This window comes from Muscardinus avellanarius (assembly GCF_963383645.1).
Source record: "Muscardinus avellanarius genome assembly, chromosome: 16".
Lineage (NCBI taxonomy): Eukaryota > Metazoa > Chordata > Mammalia > Rodentia > Gliridae > Muscardinus > Muscardinus avellanarius.
In genome coordinates, this window is record NC_137802.1 from 60,720,247 (window position 1) to 60,746,408 (window position 26,162).

Consider the following 26,162-nt stretch of genomic DNA (forward strand, 5'->3'; position numbering starts at 1 on the left):
TTAAAGACTGCTACCCAAGAATTCCTGATGGTGCCTTCAGTCAATCTTCTGTAGGGCAGATAATCCTGCACCCGTTTAAAATTTCCCCCATTATGTCTTATAGATTGAACACTAGCCAGAATCCTATTACTGTTTGCTAACTTGATCAACCAGGGTGTATGTGCACCATGCATCTTCATTTAGGGCAATAAAATAGCTGTTTGCTGAGGCTGGCTTCTGTTGAGTTTCCTGAGAATCCTGGCCCTTGATAAATGGGATGATGCTTCAGGTATCTAACTCCCTCTTCCCAGAGTGCCCTGGTCCCCACATATGACTCCTCCATGGTCACAGGGAACCCAACTTCCCACTCCTGTATCCCGGCATCTAAGGCACATCCCAGAAACACGCTCCAAGCTGAGTTCATGATTCTTTCCCCGAAACCACATCCCCTGGGGGTGGCTGCTCTCACCTGTGCCTGAGACAGGACACCATTTACAGAACTTTCTCTCTTCTCAACCCCACAATCTTCGGATTCTGCCTGCTTTCCTCAACAATGACTGTCAAAGACGCCTGGTCCTCTTTGGCTGCAAGGTCAAGCCCTAAACCGGGTCACCTTTCTTCTGCTTTATAAATATTCTCACCGACCTCCTTGCACCTGCCCCTGAATTCCTGCTCATCTTCCCTTCTTGTCTGGGCCAGAGAACTCAGTGACGATTTAGCCTCATGGGGTTAAGTCCCACTGACACCTCTTCCCTCTGCCTGCTGGGCCACAGGCCTGGGCTCAGGTCTGCAGCTGTTCACACCCTCTTCTCGGAAGGCCCTTCCCACATCTGTCTGTTGGGCGTTACCTGGGGACACGCTGCTCTTGCTCCCCAGTTTGGGGGAGCTCGGGAGGCATCCTATGCACACCTCTCAAGTTACAGCAACGCGTTACAAAGGCTCAGTGACTTCTCCATCAGAAAACGCGCTCCCTGAGGGCCAAGGGTGGGGACATACTGTTCCTTCCCCATTTCTAGTGTCTGGTGCACAGTGGGTGTGCAAAAACCATTCACTCAATACACGAGTGAATGACTCCACTCTTAAGGGTGCGATGGGTTGATGAGGGAATATGCCAGCATGTCCAATTTATTGGAAATAGAATGAACTGCTCCAGTGAGATGGGTTCTGTTAGTACATCTTCCCCTAGCGCAGACCCAACAGCACGCAACAGCAAAGGAACAAAGCCAGCCTTGGACATTTGGACGTTCCATCCAGCGGGAATTCCCAGCTAAGAGTACTGGGATGCCTGAATCACAGCGCTTAAAAAAAAAAAAAATACTCACACTGCTTGTGGCTCCTTAAATTTTCCTACTTGCTGAATGTGGTACATGAGGTCCCCGCCGTTGACGTACTCCATGACGAAGTAGAGTCGATCCTGCAGAGCAAGTCACAGGTGAGACGGGCTCCTGCCCCCTGCAACCCCAGCAGCTCTGATTTGCTTCTATATTCGTAAAAATGTGGGGCGGCACTGGCTGATCTGCTCGGTATGGGGGCTCTTCTAAGAAAAAAATTTTCCCCCAATGAAAGAATAAGTAACAGACCCTATTGCAGGAGGGCCTTGGGATGGATAAAGTCATTACAAAACTCTGGACTAATGGCTCTCTGCGAACGTGTCTGTCTCCTGGTTACATATGCTCTTTATTATAGTAATGGCACACTCTTCCCTCTTTTTCCTACACATATATTTCCAAGCTGGGGAACGGTGTGAAGAATCCACTTGGGCTAATCATTTCATTTTAATCAGCGTTTCTCGATGGTACAAATGTGCAAAAGACTGGTTGGCAATGTCTAGGAGGGCCGTGCTAATGGAGCAACGTCTTTAAATGGATGCTTTGGAAAACACACCCCTTGGGCTAGGTTGGCCTTGTTAATGGTACACGCCTCATAGTATTTACTGGCTGGGGGAGAGGGAGGACCGTCCAAGGAGAGGCTAATCAAATGTTCTTTTGCATCCATAATGTGCCCAGATCCTGTTTTCTTATTTTCTCTGTCGCTGGTATGCCAAGTGTTGGGTACGCGAAGGGCATTCATCACAGACCTGGATAAGCCTGCATATTTATGAGGACATTCTGCGGGGACAGACTGGCAAGGCTGAGGACTTGGACAGAGAAAGCACTGGCGGTGCTGCACCCCAAGGTAAAAGACTGATCTCTGCTCTCTGCTAGAAAACAGCCCCATTTCCCAGATGTTATTAAACATTCAAATGTGGTGCAGGAAGAAAAACAAATTGGTAAAACTGGTGCAACCAGCCAAGAGGAGGCCCTGGGAGCTTCCGCCTCTGGCTTTCCTGTTACAAGCTTCAATTTTGTCTTTATTTCTTTGCTCTGTCATTTTCTAAAACTTAGTTAGCTTGAGTGGGGTTATAGAAACAGGGCCGGGCCAGGCGTGGTGGCACACGCTTGTGATCCTAGCATTCGGGAGGCGGAGATCGGAGGATCACGGTTCCAAGTCAGCCTCAGCTACTTAAAGATGGCCCTCTGCAGCTCAGTGAGACCCTGTTCCAAAAACAAAAAGACTAGAAAAAAAAAATTAGGGCTGGTGGTGTAGCTTTGAGGTACAGTGCCCCTGTGTTCCAGGCCCAGTAACACAGAAAAAAAAAAAAAATCGGGCATTCAGAGATGTGGCTCTTCTTCCTTTTTTGCTGTCTAGCAGTCCCTAACCTTCCTGGGTTCAGAAGTCCAGGAGCTGCTGAGCGCCGCAGGAGAGGACGGTGTGGCCGGCGTGAGGCTGACACCTAGTGGCCGGCCCCAGCTCGCAGCCTACACTGCGCCCCACAGGACACTCTGGGCTGAGCTGCCATTTTGAGATTCTACAGGCCCAAAGCACAGAGGGCTCCTCCTCAAACAGTCTACTCTCGGAAAATAAGGCCAGCTTCTGCATACAGAGGCTCCAAATTGTTGCCAGGGGCAGTGGCATGCACCCATAACCCTAGTACTCAGGAGGCTGAGAAGGGAGGATCACAGGTCTGAGGCCAGCTGCAGCAACTGGGCTTACAAGCGTGCGCCACCACGTCCAGCTCTTTTTTATTTTTCTTCTAATTTTGAAACTGGGTCTTGCTAGGCTGTGGAGGGTCTGAGTTTCCAAGGCTGGCCTCTAATCTGTGACCCTCCTGTCTCAGCCTTCTAAATACTGGAATTGTAGGTATATACCATCATACCTGGCTGCTTTGGGATTTTTCTCCCTCCTCTTTTGAAACAGTTTTACTATATGACAGAGGTTAGCAAACTTTTTCCATAAGGGGTCAGACAGTCAATATTCTAGGCTTTGTGTGTTTCTTACAACTACCCACTCAACCCTGCCTTCGCAGCTACAGGTGACCAGCGAGTGCCCGAGTGTGACTGCTTTCCTGGGGGATGATTTATGGATGCTGAAATGGGAGTTCTGTCTAATTTTCATGTGTCATGAAATATTATCATTTAGATTTCTTTTGGGCGACCTTTCTTGGAGCTCATGGGCTGTACAAAACAGGATACGGTTCGCCGATTCCGTCATGTGGTATTAAACAAAAACATGCTCTTTTATGAAACCTAGTCTCCTAAGGTTTTTTTTTTTTTTTTTTTTTGTAATACTAGGGATTGCACACAGGCGTGTTCTATCTCTGAGCTATACCCCGGCACTATTTTATTTTTTATTTTGAAACAAGGTCTTGCTAAGTTATTGAGGCTGACCTCCAACCTGCAATCCTTCCATTCCAACCTCCCAAGTACTGGGATTATAGGCATGCACCACCACACCCAGCTAAGTCTCCTAATGTTTTACTGTTGTGCTCGGCAGCTGAACCAGTGGTGTTAACAAAAGGCAGGACTGTGCGTTGTTAATTTTTTTATTTCCCAAGTCTGAGCATAGTGCTCCACATGAAGAAAACATCTCATTTACAGCCATCCCTCGGTACCTGTAGGGGATTGCTTCTGGGACCCCCTAAAGCTACCAAAAGACCCAGTTGCTTAAGTCTCTTATATAAAATGACGTAGTATTTGTATATAATCTATGAATACCCTCCTTCATCCTTAAAATGGTCTCTAGATTACTTATACCTAATACAATGTAAATAGCATGTAAATTATTGTTATACTACATCATTGAGGGAATAAAAACAAGAAAAAAGTCTATCCATGTTTGGCACAGATGCAACTTTTTTTTGGGGGGGGTACTGAGAATTGAACTCAGGGGCATTCTACCTCCAAGCTACACTCCTGGCCCCTTTTGATCTTCCTTTCTTGATTTGAAACAGGGGCTCTCTAAGTTCCTGGGGGCCTCACTAAGCAGCTGAGGCTGGCTTGAACCTCCCGTCTCAGCCTCCCAAGTACTAGGATCGCAGGTTTGCACCACTGCACCCAGCTATATGCCATTTAAAAAATAATTTTGATTCATCGTTGGTGGAATCCCTGCACGTAGGACCATTTACAGTTGGGGGGACAACTGTAAATCTTTGCTGAATTAAACGGAAGGAACGCTAGGTTGGCAAACAGAGGACATCACAGAGAGGGGGCGATCCAGCTCTGCTGGCACGGAGGGGTGAGATCGTCTTGCCATCTCTGTTGGGCATCTGTTCTGCCTTTACCGAGGGATGCTGTGGTTCAGGTACAGCCCCCGGGGTAGGCTGACTACGGTGCCCCAGAGGTATGGTCTCAGGGTCCTCACCACAGTCTGGAAGCAGGAATGCAGCTGCGTCAGGAACGGGGGCTTGTCCAGCAGGGCCAGCACCCGCTTCTCCACCATGGTGCACTCCACGTCGTCGTCCTGGATCACCACGTCCTTCTTTAGGATCTTGATGGCGTACAGTTCTTCCGTCCCCTTCCTGTCAGCGAGCATCACCTGGAAACAGCGAGGACAACCTCAGCATTGCTAAGCGGACACCTGGTCCCGGGGCGGAGATGAGGAATGGGGCGGGAGGAGAGACCAGGCCAGGTTCAGCAACCATCCGTCCAAATCTGGAAAATGAACCAACTGACTATGGTTTGAATATTAGGTAGTGTCCCCCATAGATCCGTGTGTTTAAATACTTGGTTCTCCAGTGTGGAGCTGCTGGAAGGTGGTAGGATTTTGAGGAGGTGGGGCCTTATTGATGTTCTTATATTACTGGGAATGTGCTATGCCCTTCAGGGGAACAATGGGACCCCATTCTCTCCCTCTTTTCTCTGCTTCTTGGCCAATGTGGCGAGCAGTTTTCTCAACCTTGCATTCCTGCCAGGAGGGGCCACTTGACCATGCACTGGAACCTCCAAAACCACGAGCCCAAGTAAACCTTTTTTCTTTACAAATTCGCTACCTCTGGCATTTCATTATAGTGACAGAAAACTGACGAATGCAAACTTTATGTACAGATTTTGAAATACTGGGCATCACCACAAATAAGATTCCTCCATATAACTCACAAATGAACAGTTCACCCTTGTAGGGTACTGCCACACCAGGGTGCTGTTTGGGCTGCTAAAATATTCTTGATATTCTTCACTGGAATTAGTCTGAATTGTGCCTATTTTACCTTAGGGTAAAATGTGACTGCCTTTATAATCTCAGAAGTCGGGAACTCAGACAAAGCAGAGGGCAGGCTGGAAACCAGTTCCTGGATCTGTCATGAGATTTGGGGCCACGGAGGTCAAATGAAGACACGGGGGCTGACTGCTGACCCCCCCCCCCCCACTGCAGTATGCCTTCAGAGTTTCACGTGCTTATAAGTCCACATCTAATGTGTAGCTGAGAGATCTATTTGATGGACCAACATTTTGGAGCATCCCTCTGCTCCGAGCGCACTACCTATATGCAAACTATAGCGACGTTTACTAAACAGTTGCCCATTCCATGTTTACAGGTTTGTATACACCGCTGTGGAACCTGGCCTGGCTTCTCCTCCCACCCCTACCCTCATGCAAGCCTACTGGAGCTTTTGGGAGACAGTTGTTTTTAGTGAAATGGCCGAGGAAGCATCAGAGAGAAATGTACCAAAAGGAGGGAGATCTAAAGGGCTGCTCTGGAAACCCTGGGGGAATCAAAGTGACCTGACATCCTCTGCCCAAAGGCCCCCACTGCTTACCTTCCCAAAGCTCCCCTTCCCCAGCACCATGAGGAAGTTGAAGTCGGTGAGCTTCACTCGGTCAAGGTTGTTGGAAGGCTGTTTCCTGTCTTCGGAAGGACTGATGACTTTGTTACCAGCGGGACCAAGCTTGGCTTTCTAGACAACAAGCACAGATGTGAAAAGCCGTCAGTCATTTGTCCAAGGAAAGAGTGACAGGACACAGAGCTTGATAACTAAGCTCCCCGCCAGCTGGGGGATAGGATGGGGTGAGAAAAGGGACTTGGGACTGAGGAACGAGTGTCTTTTTGTACATCCATAGCTATACTTACCCTCAGGGGAAGTCCTGCAAAGTAGTGGAAAAAATGTCCTTCCCTCTCAACAACTCTTGCCATAGTTAACCCCGAGTTAGTGGAGCCCTGGGAACCCGCCAAGGCCCGGTTGCTTCTAAATGTGGGAGGTAAGAGCTAACTTCTTGGGGGAAAACCAGTGCTTCAAGACTGTTACCATAAAAAGGAAATAAACTGTGTCCAGATGTCTTCCTCATTTGTAGACTTTTCCAATTTGGAATCTTAATCAGCACGAGGGAAATTTGCACCCAAGCACAATGGAAGAGGAATGTCCTCTGGGGAAGAGCCACTTAGAGTTAGGAAGAACAGCTTTTGTTCTGGTTTGCTCTTAAGAATTAAACTAGTGAAAAGAAAGGGGACGTTCTTGGGAATCGGGTTTCCCATGAAAACATACCACATCCTTTAAGCTTGAGAGATACCAGGACGCTGAGAGCCAGAAGCAGGGGTTTTATTTTCAGACTCACACCACTGGAGGGCCCTGGATGGAGCCACTTTCTCTCAAGTCTCAGGAGGAGCTGGAGTCCCCAGTGTCGATGGAGAAAAGCAAGGGGTCTCAGCAAGAAGGGGAGACAGGCGAGATTTCATGGCATCGACTGTCATGATGGACAGCAAGAACAGCCTTGGAGAGACGAGGGCCACCCGGAGTGGGTGCGGACTCCTTCCCACCACCAAACTCTGCATTTTTGGAGCTGGATGTCAGACACATTATGATTCTGAGGCTGGCTGAACCCCACGGCCACAACCCTGGTCCCAAGAGCAAAGACTCTTGCTTTAAACCCATTCCACAGGAGAGGCTGCATCCCCCTGCCCCAGGCAGCAGACCCGACTAAATGAGGCTTGAACCTCTCGAGCAGTTGCCAGGATTTCCTCTAAGTCAACACCTTCCTGGGTAGGTGACCAAGAAGATGGTAAAGGAGACAGGGAAGGCATCCAAGGGGCATTCTCATGGACCAGTACATCACAAGACTGGCTCCAAGCTCTAGGGGCCAATGTGGTATTTGTAGGTTGTTTTCTTTAGCAACAAAGGAGGCTTACAAGGAATCATCTGTGCTCTCTCTTTGAGTACCAGCAGCCCTCATCCGCCCAACAATTATAGAGAAGGCCAGCTTACACGGGCCTGTGCTGGGAAGCCATTGCCTTAGCAGAATGGGCCCCCATCATGTGTGTCTGGATTTCTACCCCAACACAGTGCGTGGCTCACAATTCACACTCAACGCTTCCTCTGAGTGAATGAAGAAATAAAACCTAAATGTTCTCATCAGATGTTGTACTCCTGGGCAGTGCTTTTCTCTGATAAAAACAACTCATTTGGATAGGATCAAATCTCAGGGCTTGAATACCCATTCTGATGAACTGAGCGCACCCATTTTAAGCAGAGCTGTGGAAACGTGGGGGAGGAATGGCCCTGGCGTTTTCACTTCAAGGCTAAAAGTACTGATCATGGTTATGCTTGTCGGAAAGTTCAAACTTTCCCTCTGATGATTATGTAACTGAGTCTGCTGAGGAAAATTGGCAGCAGATTAATAGCAGAAAAAGCACAGAAAGTAGTCACTGGAAGCACACAGGTGCACAGGAGTGAAATAGAATATAAAACTCAAAAGAGGGCCCAGAGGGTTGAGGCTTAAATACTCTCTTCATAGGGGAGAGGGAAGTGGGGGCACAGACAGTTTGAGCCTGGAACAGACGTGGCCTGGACCAAGCTCCCTGGGTTCTGGGGCGGTGTCTGGCTTTCGGTCTCTTCTCGTGTGATGTGAGTTTCCTCTTCCTTGCTGAATGGAATGTCAGTAAGACTGGAAGGTAACTGCGTCCCTCTTTGTGGACTGGTCTTTAGGTAGATTAGGGGACTGCAGAGAAGGCCCTTCTCTACAGTTTCTGTTACTAACTGTTCTCAGAAGTCCAAAGCAGTATGGGCTGATGCAGACAATAGGCCTCTGCAAGAGACTTGGGGGCTTTTTTTTCCCCCCCAGGATGCATCTAATGCCTTCATTTGGGAGCCATGATATAAGTTTTGTGCTATGACCTTAGTCCAGTTCTAGGGACAAGATAATGCCCAGAATCAGGGGCAGCAAAGACAAAATCATTTTTGCATTTGAGTACTTTTGAGCCTAACTGTAATATGATCTTGGACTCTGGTCTGAAAAATCAAGCCATGAAGTTTGCAGGAACATCCCTAAGGGAATCTTGCTCCCAGGAGGGGAAGGGGGAAGGGGGTTACTGCCAGTCCAGTCCCCAGCCTGTCCCTTCAGCTAGAAGCCAGTTGAGTTTTTGGGGGGTTAGCAGAGCAGACAATCCACTGGGAGGGCGAGAGGCCAGAGCATGGGGCCCAGAGCAAGTGAGGCTGGCCATGCTAACCTCATTCATGCCATAGGGCTGGCTTCTCATGGCTTTCTCCCCATCCTGAGATAACAGCAACCCAGCCTCCTTCAAACAGCCTTGCCACCCAGGGAGGCCTCCCCATGGTCCCCTTGCAGTACACATGAGATGCTCCACACTGCCACCTGCAGGCCTCAGGGCTGAAGGACATGGAACGCCTGACTGGAGTCTTCAAGAGCTCTTCTATAGTAGGAACTGTGGTTCTGGGGGCAAGTGCGATCCAAACCTGGGTCTAGCAAATACTGGTCTTGAAGGGGATTACCCAGAGGCTGTCACTGGCACGAGGAAGACTGCAGACCACCATAAAGGCCTCCCAGGTGGGTCAAGGATGGGGATCAGATGCTGAGGACCATCTTGATCTCCTTTCCACAGTCCATGGGCAGTGCCTCCTTAGTCTGGCCAAGTAGAGCCCTCCTTGGTCTATGCTCTCATCACTCCTTGCCTGCCTGCCTTCCCCTCTTTGGGGACTGTGTATGTGTATGTGTTTTAATCCTTTTGCTTCTACCCTTCATGATGTAAGAACAGAGTACTTGCTCTCTCCCTTTCTCTCCTTCACACCAGCACGCCCAGTATAATCCACCTCAACATGGACTGAAACCCTGAAATCTCCAGAACTATGATCAAATAAAATTTCCTCCTCTACATTGTGGTGGTCAGTTGTTTGGAATTATAGCAGTAGGAATGTTGATTCAAACAACCCCTAAAACCCATCAGAAGCGCCAACTTCAGTCTTTCTAGGAATTTCCAACGCTGTCTGCACCACACCCACATGCCTGGAGTTTTTGTGCTGCAGCCCTTGGACACCCGAGGCTGTCTGGGGTTCTCTCAGCTGCTCTGCAGTGAGCCTGAGGGCCCTCAAATTGTGACCCTTTTAATTAGCCATGGGAGTAAGTAGGTTCCACGCTGTTTCCCAGCTACCCATAGGGCTGAGCTCCAGCTTCCCACAGAGGTAAGCTTAGCTTAATAACACACCTTGGCTGGCTTTTCCACTTCCCTGGGCCACATCCCTACTCCCCACCAGTGTCTCTGGGGATCTCTCCCTGAATGAACCTGTCCTCAAATGGTGCCGTTGGGGAACCTAGATGAACACAGCCACCCTGTTCCTGGACTTATGATCTGTCTTGTTTACTAGATTGAGTGACCCTGGAAGGAAGGAGCACATCTTACTCAGCTTGTGTCTGTAGGCCATGGACCATACCAGGTGCATAATGAGAACTCATGGCACCTCTCATTCATTCATTCGCTCACTCACACATGTCCATCAAGCGCTAGGACTGATGGAATTTGCAGAGGCCCACTTGTAGAGAGCGTCAGCCAGCTAGATGACAAACTTTAAACGAAAAGCAGTTACCAGGTACGGTGGTGCAGATAATCAGACCTGGGCTCTGTAAGCACCTATGATCTGAACTCTTTCCCTCCAGAAATGACTGCTTCTGCTGGGCCAGCTACAGAGGTGAGCTGTGAGGGTGTTCCTGCCTTTAGAGAGGTCAGCCTCACAGTACCCGCTCCAGAGGCCATGCTGGCTTAATTAGCTGGGCCAGCCAGCCCAAATTGCACCCTTGGAAGTTTCTCCAAAGGGACATTCCTCTGATGAGAAGTTCTGCTTGCCCTGGCCCGGCTGGGATTTCTGGCTGAAGGACAACTATGAGCCCCTGAGCCGCCCATTCCATTCTCTGAGCTATTGAATGGGTTGTTTGGCAACTGGGCTCCCAGCAGGACAGAGAGACCTGCCCTCCTGAGCCTGCATATTGTTGACATAACTCGAGTTGTCATGGTGTAATTCAGACCTCACCAGGAGTGCAAATAAAATCAATATATGTCTAGGGATAAAGCCACAGCCAATGGCCTCTGCAGAGATTTTTCACAAAACTCGAGGACCGAGGAAGCATAAGAAGAAGCGTGCTGACATCCTTTACTATAGCAACAGAAATGTGGCCCAGCACAGGCAGATGCCCTGCTGGGGGAGAGCAAATGGGAATTGAGACCACAGAGGCTTAATAGCGGAATGTGTCCCGAAGACAGATATTCAGAGGAGAGCCCCAACTGGGGCTGTTGATCTAAGTACATATGAGCCCATTAGTAAAGCTCTGTGCTGATCTGTGCCAAATCTCATCAAGTTATGGGTTATGATCAGATACAGAATGTCCCCTGAAGACCTCAGAGATGAGACAGGTCACCAGGGTTGTTATTTTATAGAGTAAGTACATCCATCAGAATGGGTTTGGGTGGTAGCCTAGGCGGGTAGGGTGTGGCTGGAGAAAGTGGGTCCCTGGGGCGTGGCCTTGGGTTATGTATGGTCTCTGATGTCCATGCTTGTTCTCTGCTGGCCTCCATGATGTGAGAACAGGGCCTCGCTCTCTCCCCCTCTCTCCTGCTCTCTGACACACCTTGAGCTCTGAAGATATGGCCTGACATAGACTAAACTCCAAGAACACTGTGGGTAAGTGAGTCTCTTCCTCTAAATTGTGTGGTCGGTGGCTTTGGATCAAAGCAGGGAAAATGTTGACCAAGACGTTATGTAAAAAAAGTGATGGAAGGTCAGGCTCTGAGCAGCAGTCCATGGGACAGAGACTCATGGCTTCTGGCTCCTCCACCCCTACAATCGGTGGGATTCTTGCTCAGCAGTGAGGATGTTAAGCTCTTTAGAGAACAGCAGAGCGGAAGGCAGCAGCCGAGAGCTTAGGGTTTGCATCCTGGCTTTACCATGCGGGGTGCGTGGCCTGCGATGGGTTCCGTATCCACTCCAAGCCTTTTATCTACAAGACGGCCTTTTATCTGCAAGATGGGATGGTTCTAGTGGTGTTCTCCCTGGGATCTTGGGAGGAATAAATGTGAGGGTGTTTGGTACAGTGCCCGGTCCCCAGTGAGCACTTAATGCCAAGTACATTTTATCAATTTTTTGATAAATTGATAAATTTTTTTCACCTGTTTTCTTTTTTTTTTTCTCTCTCTCTCTCTTTTTTTTTTTTTTTTTTTTGGTGGTACTGGGGTTCCTGGAAGCCCTTCCACCTCTGGGCTACACTCCCAGACCTATTTTATATTCTTGAAACAGGGTGTCTTAAGCCAGGTGCAGCTGGCTTCGAACCTGCGCGATCCTCCTGTCTCCGCCTCCCAAGCGCGGGGATTACAAGCGTGCGCCACCACGCCCGGCCTCACCTGTTTTCTTAAAAAAACAAAACAAAACCCTATTGTCCCTGAACAGAATACGTTTGTTGAACACATGGGTGAGACTTTAGAAGATCTATTAGTTATTCCACAAGTGCCTATGTGTCTAACATGCTCTGGTCATGGTTCCAGGTGCCAGGGACACCAAGATAAACAAGAAACAGTCTCTCCGAAGAACTTGCAGCCCACGGGTACCTGGTCCACATCACTGCTAACAAAGAGTGGTCCAAGCAGCAGCAGCAGCAGCAGCAGCAGCAGCAGCAGCAGCAGCAGCAGCAGCAGCAGCAGCAGCAGCAGCAGCAGCATTGTCTGGAGGCTCATCAGAAATATGGCCCCTGGGCCCTTCCCCAGACCTACTGAATCTCAACCCACATTCCTAACAAGACGTGGGTGGTTCCTGTGCACATCAGGGCTGAGCAGAGTTGGCCCAAGATAGTGGGATGGATGTCTCTTCAGATTCAAGCATCCTTCTCAGACTCAGCAGTCTCTGGGTCCTTCCACCTGCGACAATCTTCGGTTTTCAGTTAAAACCAGTGGGCAACTCTGGAGAGAGCCCCGGACTTGGATCACCAAGAGCTCCAGCCAAATCTTGGCCTTACCCGTATCTGCTGAGTGACTCTGAGCAAATGACACTGCCTTGCTGAGCCTCGGGCCCCTCATCTGTAATACAGCGGCCGTGGCACTCTATCCCTGGGAGGAGCTGCAGGTGAAATGAAGCACCTTTGCCAAAGCCCCATCGTCACCCCCCCCATCTTTCCTGCCCTGACCCAGGAGGGAGCCCTCCACACCTTACTTTAAACTCTTGGCACACACTCGAAGGCCTTCAGTATACAATGGCCAATCGCAGGCTGCCTGGGTCTGGTGCTGCCGGGTCCAGGCACTGCCGGGACTACTCATGCACCAGAATATGAGTAATGGTTTGAATATGGTTTGTCTCCACCAAACCCAAGGCTGAAATTTAGTTACTGATGTAATGGTATTGAGAAGTGGTGGGGTACTGAGTTATGGGACACGTTACTCATGAATAGATTAATGTTCTTATCTTAAGAACAGGTTAGCTATTGTGGTAGTTCATTTATTTTGTCTCCTCCTCCTCCTTCTTCTTCATATTCTCCCCCCCCCACCCAGGGCCTATTGATGCTACCCATGTACTCTCTCACCAAGCTATTTACTTCCATCCCTCTTTCATCTTCATGCATGAGCCCCTCGCTCTAGTTTTCCACCATCGCTTGAGGCCATATGAGACCCTCACCAGAAGCCAAGCAGGTGCCAGCAACATGCCCTTGGACCTCCCCAAATGGTGAGCCAAACAAACCTCTTTTCTTTATAGATTACTTGGTCTCAGGTATTCTGTTATAGCAGAAACAGACCAAGACACCCATGAACCACGGAGATACATGAATTGTGGATAGGCTCTGTGACTGCTCACGTCTGCAGTCTGAGGCATGTCCCACGGGCTCCCACACCCTCTGGGGGTGGGTGGCAGGCGAGGAGGTGGTCTCGGCTCCAGCCATTTCCCCCTGGTACCCGGTGTGCCTACTGTAGCTCCCTGGAGTGCTGAGCCAAGGCCGGGGAAAAAGACCTTGGCTTGTGAGAATGGCACCAGGATTATTTAAAAAAGGAAGCAAAAATGGCAATGACAGATGTATAATGTTGTAAAACAGAATGAAGTGACTTTAAATGCTGTAGCTTTCGTGTGCTCTTTAAAAAATTACCCTAAAGCACAGCGCGTTTTATTGGCTGTGACTACACAACTCAGAATCCAGGAATCCTAGGTTCCTCAAAAGGAGGTACTGTGGTACGTGGCCAACCCTGGCTTCAAGGTGCTGCCGGGAGACTGGGCGGTGAGGCCCAGCGGGCCCTCTGCTGGTGAGAAGATTAACAAGGATCCAAGAACGCATCCCGATTTGGATTATCCAGATAGTCTTATACAGTCCCACCGATTTGTAGCCTTTGAAAGTGTCATGGGTCAGAGGACTCTACGGTGGCGTTCTGGCAAGCATATCACACAAAGCGAGTCTGCACACTGCAAACCCAGAGGCCTGCAGCTCGGGCTGTGCCGTGGTCACAGGATGGAATCACACCAGTAGGTGGGGTCGTGTGCGTGTGGAGTGGGTTCCCCAGGCTCAGCTGTCGGGGAATTTTTAAATTAAATCTGGAGAGCCGGGCGTGGTGGCACACGCTTGTAATCCCCGCACTTGGGAGGCTGAGACAGGAGGATCGCGCAGGTTCAAAGCCAGCCTCAGCCACTTAGTGAGGCTCTCAGCAACTTAGTGAGACCCTGTTTATAAATAAAGTATAAAATAGGTCTGTCTGGGAGTATAGCCCGGAGGTAGAAAGCCTCTGGGTTCCATCCCCAGTACCACCAAAAAAACAACAACAAAACAAAACAAAAACAAAATTAAATCAGGAGATACTCCCTTCCCCTTCCTTCCTTCTTTCCTTTTTTCCTTCCTTCCTACACACCCCTAGCCTTATTTTTATTTTATTTTGAAACAAGGTCTTGCTAGGTTGATGAGAGTCTCACTAATCGCGGAGGCTGTCCTCGAATCTGCCATTCTCCTGTCTCAGCTTTCCAAGTACTGAGGTTACCAGCATGCACCACCATACCCGGCTCATTATCTATTGAGTTAAACAACTGGTTGCTGCAGAGCTGTGATGATCTAACTTATTCCTATAACACAGCAGTGTTAAGTTGCTGAACTTAATACCATAGATGCTTTGCAACACTGAATTGTGCATAATGAATATATATTAGCATTGATATGTAGAAAAACAAACAGACCAAAAAGTCGCACGGTACCTTTGGGAGACCCTCTGAGACATCGGTTAATATCTAACTACATTGGACTTTACTTTTATTTATTTGGAACACAGGGACACTCTCTGAGCTACATCCCCCAACACCCTTTTATAATTTTTTACTTTTGAAAAGGTTTTGCTATATTGCTGAGGTTGGCCTTGAACCTGCGATCCTCTTGTCTCAGCTTCCCCCACACTGGGATAACAGGCGTGCACCACCGTGCCTGGCTGTACTACACTTGACATATGTTCATTCCCAACTATTTTCTGAACAAGTCTTCAATAAGGCAGCTCCTTCCAGTGTTACTGAAAACATGCCTTTAATGAATATATCTCTCAAAGTGTGTAGACAGAGGCACTGGGGAAATAATGGAAGGTTCTTTCTATTTCTAAGATTCCAAGGGTGGACAGGCCAAAAATGACCACCTGTAGGTGCAAATGAATTGTTGTGGCTTTCCCCTACATTTTGTGTGTGTGTGTGTGTGGGGGGGGGAGATGATGAAAACATACTGAGTTCAGGATTTATCTGAACAACTGCAGCAAAACAAGAGTAATGGTGGTCCAGAGCCACTCCATAAACCTGGTTAACAGCAAGAGCCGTGCCACATATAAACAAGGCCTCAGCACAGCATCCTCCTTGCAGATGATGGATTGGTCCTTCCCAGCAGGTTGGGTAAGAGCAATCAAGTGTTTCAGAAGAAAAACTGTGAAGGAACCAGGAAGGGGTTTCCAAAGGCCATTAGCGGAGGATGGCCTGTGTTTCTCTAACAAGCTGCGAGTCATGACATCTCTTCCACTCGGTAGCCAGGCAATCGGTTAAAGTGACACTTTTTAATGGGCACTCACCCCCACCCTGGGGGGCACAACTGGATAAGTCAGATGCTCGCTGTTCTCTGGCGCAGTGATTTTTCATCTTCCAGGACTCACCAAGCCCGCTGCCGCCCGAGGGCCTACGAGCTTTCTGCCTTCACTGACCCAGATAGGCACAGCTCCCTTCCCCCCATCTCTGTCCCTGTGTGACTTGAACCCCGAGGCTCCCCAACTCGCTCTGTTGACAGATGTGTCCCTGTCACCCCTCCCTGTGGCTTGAATCCCCTTCTGCTCTTCTGGCTGCCGATTCTATTTTTCTCTACTCGTTTGCCATCCCCCAGAAGCAGCACAGGGCGCTTAGCTGTTCTGTTTGCTGGGATCTCTAGCTCCAGGCTCTAAGATGTGCCTGGGGTCCCCAGCACGCTCAGGATGAGTGAGTACCTGGGGTAGGCAGTCACTTTTCATAGAACATTTCTTAAACTGCCATTAAGCAATTTCTACGATGTGGCTTCTTGTTGTAAAGTCATATATGTTTATTTTAGAAAGTTTAACAGGCATTGGTAAGTAAAAAAAACAACTAAGAAAGAAAATATAATATGTTTTCAGAGATAATTATTGTTAATATTTTAGTGGCTATTCTCCCAAACCTTTCTTTTCCATATTTTCTTAGTTGACATACAGTTCTACCTGCTTTGCCTGTTCAGACAGTGTGCTTCTTTTAATATTACAAGCACTCTTCTACCACATGGTCTTCAGGACTGCCTTATATCCCACTATGTGGCTCTCGTAGCCACTCCCCTGTTGCTGGACATCTAGGTTATTTCCAGCTTTCACAGTTTTCAGTACCAATTTTAACTCAAATCTCTATATGCATCCTTGAACTTTCCAGGACAGAGTCCTAAACATGGAACTGCCAAGCCAATAAGGATACTAAAAAAAATGAGCGATAGGTCGGGTCCCCCCTCCCCCCACGTGATCCCTCAGTGGTGGACAGGAGGCCGAACCCTGGAAGCTAGAAGCAGAGATATCGCGAGAATCCAGGCTCCCTGAGACAGATCCCAGGCATCGCGGAGCGATATCTGGCTCCTGATGTCGTGAGACAATCAGCATTCCCACACTTAGCCCCACCCCAGAAACCCCCGCTTAAGAACATGGGCACATCCGCCCGCCTGTGTGTGTGACTCAGCAGGCAGATTGGGACTACGTGCAACTCTCCAGAAGGGTGGCTCGTCGGTCCCTTCCCCTACAACCGGCTGACTCTGCCCCGAACCCCCAAACCCCAAATGTGCCGAATTCTGATTAAAGCAGGTTTTTCTGATACCTCAGCGGGTGCTTGCCTCCTTCGTGAACTCCCTAGCTCAACTTTCAATGTTACACTGAGGATACCCACTGCCCAACTGCACAAGGACAGACACTTTAGGCCAACTATGGAGACCCAACAAGAGGAGGAAACCCCGTTGGGACGGACAAATTCCAGTCGGCAGGATTTTCGGTTGTTTTAGGCCATGTGTCTAATTCAATAGTTGGGATTTCTAACATTACTTCCTTTTCTGGTTCGACTTTGTGTTTATATTCAGATGTTAACATAAAAGCACATCTTTACTTCCTCAATATGGAGAACAGTTTGCAATCACCCTAAAATCACATGCTGAAATCTTAGCCCCCAAGACAATGGCGTTGGGAAGTGGGGCTGGGGGAGCTGATTGAGCCATGAGGGCTCCAATTCATGAGTAGAATCAGTGCCCTGATAAACACAGTCAGAGAGAGAGACCCCTTGTCCCTTCTACCATGGGAGGACAAAGCAACAAGACGCCTTCACCAGACAACGAATCTATCTGTGCCTTGACCTTGGATTCCTAGCCTCCAGTGTGAGAAATAAACATATGTTCTCTGTAAGCCATCCAGCTTGTGGGATCTTATTATAGTAACCCCAAAGGATCCTGATGGAAGGAAAGCTAATCTGTATGATAAGCTAAAGAGAAATCCTTAAGTGTAAGGGAGCCCCCAGGTCACCCCACTTCCTTCTGACTGTATTCTTTCAGTTGTACAATCCAGTGTGCAGCGGCAAAGCTGGAGGTATGGGGCCGGGGAGTCCCCCCACATGGCTGCAAACACCTGCAGACTGGAGTTTCCTCGGGTCATGTCAATGCTGGGGAGAAGGATGCTACTTTATATAGTCCTGAACCAGGACCCTGGGCCAGTCAACCTGCAGAGGATCACTCCCCAGGGCTTAAGTGTTACCCTTGGCCTTGGAGATAAACCAGAACAAGTGATGTGTCTAAACCAATTTTCCTCTCAGCTCTCTGAATCCAGAAGTCTAGGTATTGAATTCAGGGCTCTTCCTATATCTAGGGTCAGCAAAGTTTTTCTATAAATATTTTTGGCTTTGCAGGCCAAATACAGTTGTAACTATACAATTATACTGTTTTGCACAAAAGATACATGAACCAATGCGTGGCCGAGTTCCAGTACAACTTTTATGAAAGCAGGCTGTATCCGGGAGTGGACCACGGGCTATACACTTAACTCACCTTTGCCCTGTTTCATGCAGGTTCTCAAATCATTGATCTCCGCTTGTCTATATCTCCTTGGTAACCTATCAGAGCAGCAACAATGAAGAACCTCAAATGCACCTGAATTAAGCTATCAGCCAGTCTCTCCCACAATGCGTGGTACAGGAAAATGAAGTTTGTTTTGCAGCCAAAGTGGTAAGGACTTTTTTTTAGCAGAGCAGAAATTTAAGGGAAACACATTAAGTTGTTTTCTTAATGGGAAATATTTCTCTGTGCACATCCACTTAGGCTATTGCCACTGTTAAGATGAATTTGCTGGAAGCCAGCAGGCCTCTGTCGTCATGGCAACTGAGCCAGACTCTGGGGAGAAATGTGGGACCCTGGACCTATTAGCACTTTGCCCGAAGTGGAAAACTCAAAGTGCTTGGTTCTTTTCCTACCAAGTATTATACGCTTTTGGTATCCTGGTGTGTTATTTCCTTTATAGCCAATCTATTTTTTCTCCATTTCCAAGATTTGTGCTTTGATTGTGGACAGCTCTGTTAGGCTGGCTGATCTAGAATGGCTACGACTTCTCTTGCTTATACAGGTCCTGGGAAAGCCATCGGCCGCAGATCTCCCCAGTTGCCAAGAGTACAGGTTTACACGACGATCCCAGGATCCCCAAAGGATTCTGTCTTGAAGATCCCCCCAAATATACCAGTTCTGGGTTTTACCACCTGTAAAAATACAGCCTCATTAAGGGGCTGGCAGGGTACCCTCATGGGATGCCTACTTCACAGGAAGGCCTAGTGTGAGCAGATGTTGCTGCGACATATACTGTTAGCGTATTTTGGACACGTGCTGAGTTTTTGGAGCCTATTTATGTTTCTGCTAGAAATGTTCCTTTGGGGATTAACACCTCCCTGAATTTAGAGTCAGTGAACTCACAGGTGCTATCAAACTAAATGACAGGTGGGTGTGGTGGCACACACTTGTAATCCCAGTGCTTGGGAGGCTGAGACAGGAGGATTGCAGGGTCAAGCCAGCCTCAGCAACTTAGGGAGGCCCTCTGTAATTTAGTGAGACCCTGTTTCAAAATAAAAGAAGAAAATAGGGATGGAGGTGTAGCTCAGAGATAGAATGCCCCTGGGTTCGATCCCTAGTGCTGCAAGAAAATAAAACAGAAACAAAACAAACAGGTGGTGGCACACGCTTGTAATCCCAGAGTTTGGGAGGCTGAGACAGAAGGATTGTACAGATTCGAAGCCAGCATCAGCTTCTGAGTGAGGCTCTCAGCAACTTAGTGAGACCCTGTTTCCAAATAAAGTATAAAATAGTTCTGGGAGTGTAGCCCGAAGGTAGAAAAGCCCCTGGGCTCCACCCCCAGTACCACAATAAACAAACAAACAAACAAATAAATAAATAACAAAGCAAGGCACATGGCTTTCCAGACTGTCCATAATATTGCCTAGAAGTAGGGAGCTCTTTGCTACCAAGAAAACAAAGGGCATAGGAAATGGGCTGGAGCCCTGGGCAAGCACAGACCGCAGGAGCCACCCGGACCTAGAGAAACCCTCGACTTCTTGGCTAAATGTCAGGTGACAAGTCTCTAATATCCAAGAGCAACCGGAAGCCTAATGAAGCCTAATGAACCGGAAGGCTTCATTGTCCTGTGTGATACAAAGAGGTCTGTGCACGATGCATCTTCTGTGTGGATTTTAGAGGGAATCTTTTATTTGCAGGTCTTTACTGCCCTCTTGTGGTATTTTTTTCCGACAGCAATTACATCTTTCAGCAGAAATTCACCAGGTCCACCAGTGTGGCCCACAGCAGTGAAGTTTCAGTGGATGCTACAGGACAGTACAAACGGGCCACCACCTGCATCTTCCCAGCTGACCCGGACAGAGATGGCTGGAAGCGCTCGCACGAGGCCAAGCCTCCGCACAACACCAGCAGAACTGCAAAGGGAGGACTGACGCCAGAAACGGGTTTTAGGAGCTCCGGGTGCTTTATTTCTAGAAAACGACAAACAGTTCTAGAAAAATCTAAGCAGTTCTAGACCTCTCTGCATCTCCCCAACTTCCCCAGCCAGGGGGCCAGAGTCTGCAAGTCACAGATCCAAGAAGGGGGCGGGAGGGGAAGGCAGGCAGCGAGGGCGGCCAGGGAGCCGAGGGGGCCACCGTGTCCACCTCAGAGGTACAAGCCAAGAAAGAACTGGAAAAGAATGAGAGGCAGTGACATCACATGAGGGCAGAATTCCATGAAAAAGCCACCACTGGGGAACTTCTACGGGAGATCCAGGAGTGCAGGAGCGCCAGCCCCCCCGAAGTCAATAAAGAAGCAAACAAGACCACCCAGGCCATGGCTGGCAACAGAGCCCAGATCCCAGGGAGAAGGTTCTAGAACCTTCCTCCATATGTATGGGGATGCTCACATAGTCAAGTGCATAGCAGCGCAATCCGCAGTAGCCTAATGATGGCACCAACCAAGGCGCCCGTCAACAGATGGACGGGCACAGAGAATGTGAAGTACACACAGGATGGAATTTTACTCGGACACGAAGAAGAACAAATTTATGTCATTGGCAGGAAAATGGATGCAAGAAGAGAAGGCTATGCCAGGTGAGATTAGTCAGTCTCAGGAAGCCATGGGAGGGATGTTCTCTTCCATTAGTGGAAGCTAGAGAGAGAGAGGAAACACCAAGGACCTTCGATGGTGCAAAGATGGACTGGCCGAGGAGCTGAAGGGCGTTAGAGGTGAGAGGCAAGGAGGGAAGAGGGACGGCTGGGGAAGGAAATAGTTCAAATAATTCTAGAGCATCAGCAATAGGTGACTGTATTGTCACCAATCTCAGCCATCGGGGAGGAGGAGGGGCAGTGGGAAGGGATGCGGAGAGAAATAGACAAAGAGCCCGGTGCAAGTATGTTTTGAACATGTGTAATCTCACTGTGATGTATAATTGCAACGCTCCAATAAATTATTAAAAAAAATAAGCCAGGTGTGGTCGCACACGCTTGTAATCCCAGCATTCGGGAGGCTGAGACCGGAGGATCCTGGTTCGCGGACAGCCTCAGCTACTTAGTGAGGCCCTCCGCAACTCAGTGAGACCCTGTTTCAAAAATAAAAGACTAAAACATAGGGCTGGGGTGTAGCTCAGAGGTAGAATGCCCCTGAGTTCTATCCCCAGTAGCACAAAAATAAATGAATAAATAAATAAAGTAGGAAAGATATTTTATTAAAAAATCCCAACATGTTGGATTCATTTGCTTAACTTGCTGATTTAAAATTTTTTCCCTAAAATGTAGATAGTTAACAGGAGTAACCATTTTTTAAAGTGGGACCAATGGGCATTAAATTTAGCACAGGATTTCTAGCCAGACGTGGTGGGACACACTTGTAATCCCAGCATTCGGGAGGCTGAGACCGGAGGATTAAGGTTTTGTGGACAGCCTCAGCTACTTAGTGGTCCCCTTGCAACTCAGTGAGACCTGGTTTCAAAATAAAGAATAAGCCGGGCGTGGTGGTGCACACTTGTAATCCCCGCGCTTGGGAGGCGGAGACAGGAGGATCATGCTGGTTCGGAGCCAGCCTCACTGGCTTAAGAGACTCTGTTTCCAAATATAAAATAGGTCTGGGAGTGTAGCCTGGAGATAGAAGGGCTTCCAGGAACCCCAATACCACCAAAAAAAAAAAAAAAAAATAGGGCTGGGGTGTAGCTCAGAGGTAGAATACCCCTGGGTCCCATCCCCAGTATCACACACACACACACACACACAAAAGTTAGCATAGGATTTCTGTAATTGTTGATTTCATCCTATCTTCACACAGCATTTTAAAACCACACCAGTTTTCTTTCAAAACCAGGGACCTAATTATAGCTCTGAGGGCCACCTACTCCAGGGAGAGCGGCAGCTGTGCTGCTCTGGGCTGATCTACCGGGGGTGGACTGGACGCTGGCTGAAGTACTGTGAGCTTCCGGGTCTCAGCTCCGGGTCCTGCACACCTGGGAGCCCCCCCCCCCCCCCCCCCAGTGATGCAGGTGTGTCATAAAGGATTCCAGCCACAGCGACCACCAGGGGGCAGCATCAGAAGACAGAAGGACCAGAGGTGCTGCCAAGGGGTGGGGTTCCCAGCTGTGCTCAGGGGACCAGGACAAGGCTGAGTGGTCCACAGCGGCTGGCCTGTCACTGGTCTCTGGGGCAGGAGGACTCTAAGGGAAGGGGCTTCGGAGAGGGAGTCTGAGGGCAAGATGGGGGTCCTGCCTGTCTCTATCCTAGGGCACAGGCCTGGGACAGGGGAGAGGGGCTGCTGGGACAGAAGCACTCTCCTTTCCAAGTGGATTATACACCCCGATGCTCCAGCCCCTTCCAGGTCTGTGGTGGACTTTGGGTATAGATGAGGGTTTTGTGTTAACAGGCCAGAAAAGTGCCAGTGAAATCTAAATGAATACAATCACTGTGGCCTCCATGGGCACCCACAGGCTGCTGGGGCCTACAGTAATGTGGGTGACAAAAGAAACATCCCTAATAAGACATGAGATGTGATCTGGGCATGATGGTGCATGGCTGGAATCCCAGTACCTGAGAGGCCAAGGCAGGAGGATTGCAGATTTGAGGCCAGCCTCAGCGGTTTAGCGAAACCCTATTTCAAAACAAAAAATAAGAGCTGGGCGTGGTGGTGCATGCTTGTAATCCCAGTACTTGGGAGGCTGAAACAGGAGGATCGCGGTTTGCGGAAAGCCTCAGCTATGTAGTGAGGCCCTTTGCAATTTAGTGAGACCCTGTTTCAAAATAAAGAGTAAAAAATAGCTCAGAGGCAGAATGCCCCTGGATTCGTTCCCCAGTTCCTCAAAAAGCAAATAAATAAAGGACTGGCTGGGGGTATAGCTCAGCTATAGAACACCTCTGGGTTCAAGCTCTAGTTAGAAAAAAACAAAAAACAGACATATGGGAGGGAGGGAGGGAGGGAGGGAGGGAGGGAGGGAGGGAGGGAGGGAGGAGACATGGGTGAATTTCCACCCAAGCACCCTCTGTACAAAGTTGGCTGCCCACCTGTGGTTACGGGTGAGCCACAGAGCAAACCCTTCCTGCTGGCAGAAAGAAATGGTCCGGGGAGGCGGGCAGCCCGGGACCCCTCCATCACCACAAGTCTATTTTCAGAAAAAGTCACAAGGTGAAGACGACCCAGGGCGTGAAGAGGTGTGAGCGGGTGCCAGCACTCCATTTTCACTTGGGTCGGTTTCTAACACACAGGGACATTTCTTTCTCAGGTGGAGTAATCAGCTTCTCTGGGCTCTGCAGACCTGGCGCCTCTGGGCCCTGTTCCTCAACCCCTTCGGGGTGGCTGGCTCTGGCTTTGCTGTGCAGAGAGAAGCGGGGTGCATGCGGTCCCATCGGATGGGCGCGTCTACACACGACTGGGGACACACAACTGGGGTTTCCCAAGCCCCTGGAGTGGTTCAGGAAAAACCCAACAAAGGGTTCGTGTTCATCAGGTGATGATGGCTCAGGAACAGCCATGCATGGAGACCCTCCACGGGGGAAGATTCTGGAAGTCCTAACTCCTGGGCTGGGAAGCAGGGCGTCCCAAGAACAGTAACTGCAGGAGACATGTCTAGCCAGGCCTGGTGTGAAGCAATTTGATATTTACTCTTCCAATCCTTCTAACAGTCCAAAGAGGCTGGTACATTTTTTTTAAAAAAAATTGATTTTCCATCATCAAATCTTTTCTTTCCCATTTCTAATCTCTCTGGGTCACCAATCTCTTAGGGTTTCTCTAGGGGGACAAATTTGTACTTACAGAGATAAGAAACTCTAAAAACATTACCTGTTAGATTTTTTTTGTTGTCTTTCTGGCACCAGATTGAACCCAGGACCCAGGGCCTGGTGACCTACCACTGAGCTACACACCCAGCCCTTAAATTTATTTCTTGTTTTGAGACTAAGTCGCCCAACCTGGCCTCAAACTTGATCTCTTCCTGCCTCAGCCTCTTCAGTAGCTGGGATTACAGACTATTAGATGCTTTCTTTAGGACAGCACCTTTAAAAAAGAGTGTTTTATGTTGAGTCTAACTCGGGGTGGGGTGGGGTGGGGTGGGATTTTCCCCTCTGCTATTCTTCACCCAAGCGTTTGAACATTTATGTTTTCCAGTTTATTCTAGTATGAATATACTGTTACAACCCAGGGCTAACTTTAATGCTTAACAGATTAATGCACCAAGAAGACAGCTCACATATGGCCCCCACCAGCTCCCCAGAAGACAGTGGTGCTATCAGCCATGACAACGATAGATAGACAGGACTTTAAAAATAATTTACACACAAGTTGCAAAATTCCACCAGATAGTGTGGGGAGGGAAGGGTTGATTAGGTTGTGATAGGTAGGTGAGTAGGAGAACATTTTAAAACAGAGAAAACGTAAAACACCATGAGAAATATTAAGCCAGATATTAAGAACGCAACGCGAGCCTGGCGTGGTGGCGCACGCTTGTAATCCCCGCGCTCGGGAGGCTGAGACAGGAGGATCGCACGGGTTTGAAGCCAGCCTCAGCTACTGAGTGAGGCTCCCAGCAACTTAGTGACACCCTGTCTCCAAATAAAATATAAAACAGGTCTGGGAGTATAGCCCGGAGGTAGAAAGCCCCTGGGTTCCACCCCCAGCACTACACACACACACACACACACAAAAGAATGTAATGATTTCAAACCATGATAAATCACACTGCACCTCCCATATAAACATGCCCCTGTAGTGAAGTGTGCCATATTGACCTCATGCTAATGTAGAGGCATGCCTGTATACAATCGGAAGTGATCTAATATGTGACTAAAATATCTATGTTAATAGAAAGGAAAGCGAGTTATCAACTTAAAGATGCACTCTGTTTATTTGATGCTCACAAAACAGAGTTAAACTGGACATTCATTTCTGGTAGGAGGTTTTAATGTTCCCTTGGTCAATTTAAAAAATAACCTAATGTGAAGAGGAGGAGGGACCGGTATATCCCCCAGGAGATTAAGACAAGCATTTTCCCCTCGCCGGAGGGCTGTGGTCCATGGTCTAAGACACAAGTCGGCAGGAGAGGCAAGCTGCCACAATGCAGTGTACCCATGAGGGTGGGAAACATGGCCGGAGACAAGCGCTTTTGTGGAAGGGGAGGTAGAAGAGGAGAAAGCGGAGGAAGAACTACCTCTAAGAAGTGGATATGATGTCCCTTTAAAAGGTGGGAGAAGGAGAAAGGCTTTCAGGTTAGTAGAGAAAATGCTACATATACTCAAACAGCACCAGGAGTAAAACAGACCGAGCGCCACACTGTAGTGTCCACAGAAGAACGGGAACGGGGTCACCCCGGGACGGCGCCAGGGGCACGGGCGAGAGGGGGAGGCCGGCCTTTGTCTGCACACGGTTCCCAGGGCTCGCCAGCTATTATGGTTTGGATCTCAAATGTCCCCTCCCCCCAAAGCTGAGGGCATTATTGGGAAAGAGAGACAAAGAGGTTGTTTTTCTGAACCCAAATTCCACAGCCTGAATGGGTCAAACCCCAATCCCAAACCTTAGGTGCGAGCAGAGTATACTTTGGACTTTTTGAGGTTTGGTCTACTAAAGTGGGAAGCTGGTCAAATCACACGTTTTCTATCTCCTTTAACAGGTATGGATAGATTATCTTCAGTTACATCTTATAATTATGATCCTTTAAATCAGTGACCACAGATCTTATATTTGTCATTACCGATTTAAAGGATCATAATTATAATTATGACCCCTTATACCTTCCGTTTTATTCCAGTTCCAAAAGTTCTATTCAAGGCTGGAGATCTTAATCCACACCAGGTGAAAGGGAGCCAACATTAGCAGCTAAAACATCCGTACTGGAACTGTGGTGTCGTAAAGAAGCTGGGAGGAAGTTCATCCTGGCCTTCCCCGAGCCTTTCTGATCAGGTCGCCCACCCTCTACTTGAGTATCTCTAAACACAGGGTGCTGGGGATTGGCTGAGAAGCGCTGCAAAGTGAGTGGCGTGACTTCAGGAGGGCCCTGCTTCAACTTCTATCTGGGAGACAAACCCCTCTCGCTGAGACACCTCAGTACAACGGGCGTGTGGCTTCCCAGCCTCCAGCAGCCACCGGGCCATGATCCTC

General features: G+C 48.7%; 1 protein-coding gene across 1 annotated transcript in view; it reads right to left on the reverse strand.

The window, feature by feature from the left end:
* PRKCA (protein kinase C alpha) overlaps positions 1–26,162 on the reverse strand; it is a gene marked incomplete at both ends in the record, with an annotated part of 433,234 nt that overhangs the window by 45,068 nt on the left and 362,004 nt on the right. Inside the window, 4 exons of the mRNA XM_080714110.1 lie at positions 1,302–1,393; positions 4,660–4,833; positions 6,053–6,190; positions 19,833–19,984. Of these exons, the coding sequence (XP_080570236.1) occupies positions 1,302–1,393; positions 4,660–4,833; positions 6,053–6,190; positions 19,833–19,984 (556 nt within the window). The remainder of the gene's footprint in view (positions 1–1,301; positions 1,394–4,659; positions 4,834–6,052; positions 6,191–19,832; positions 19,985–26,162) is intronic.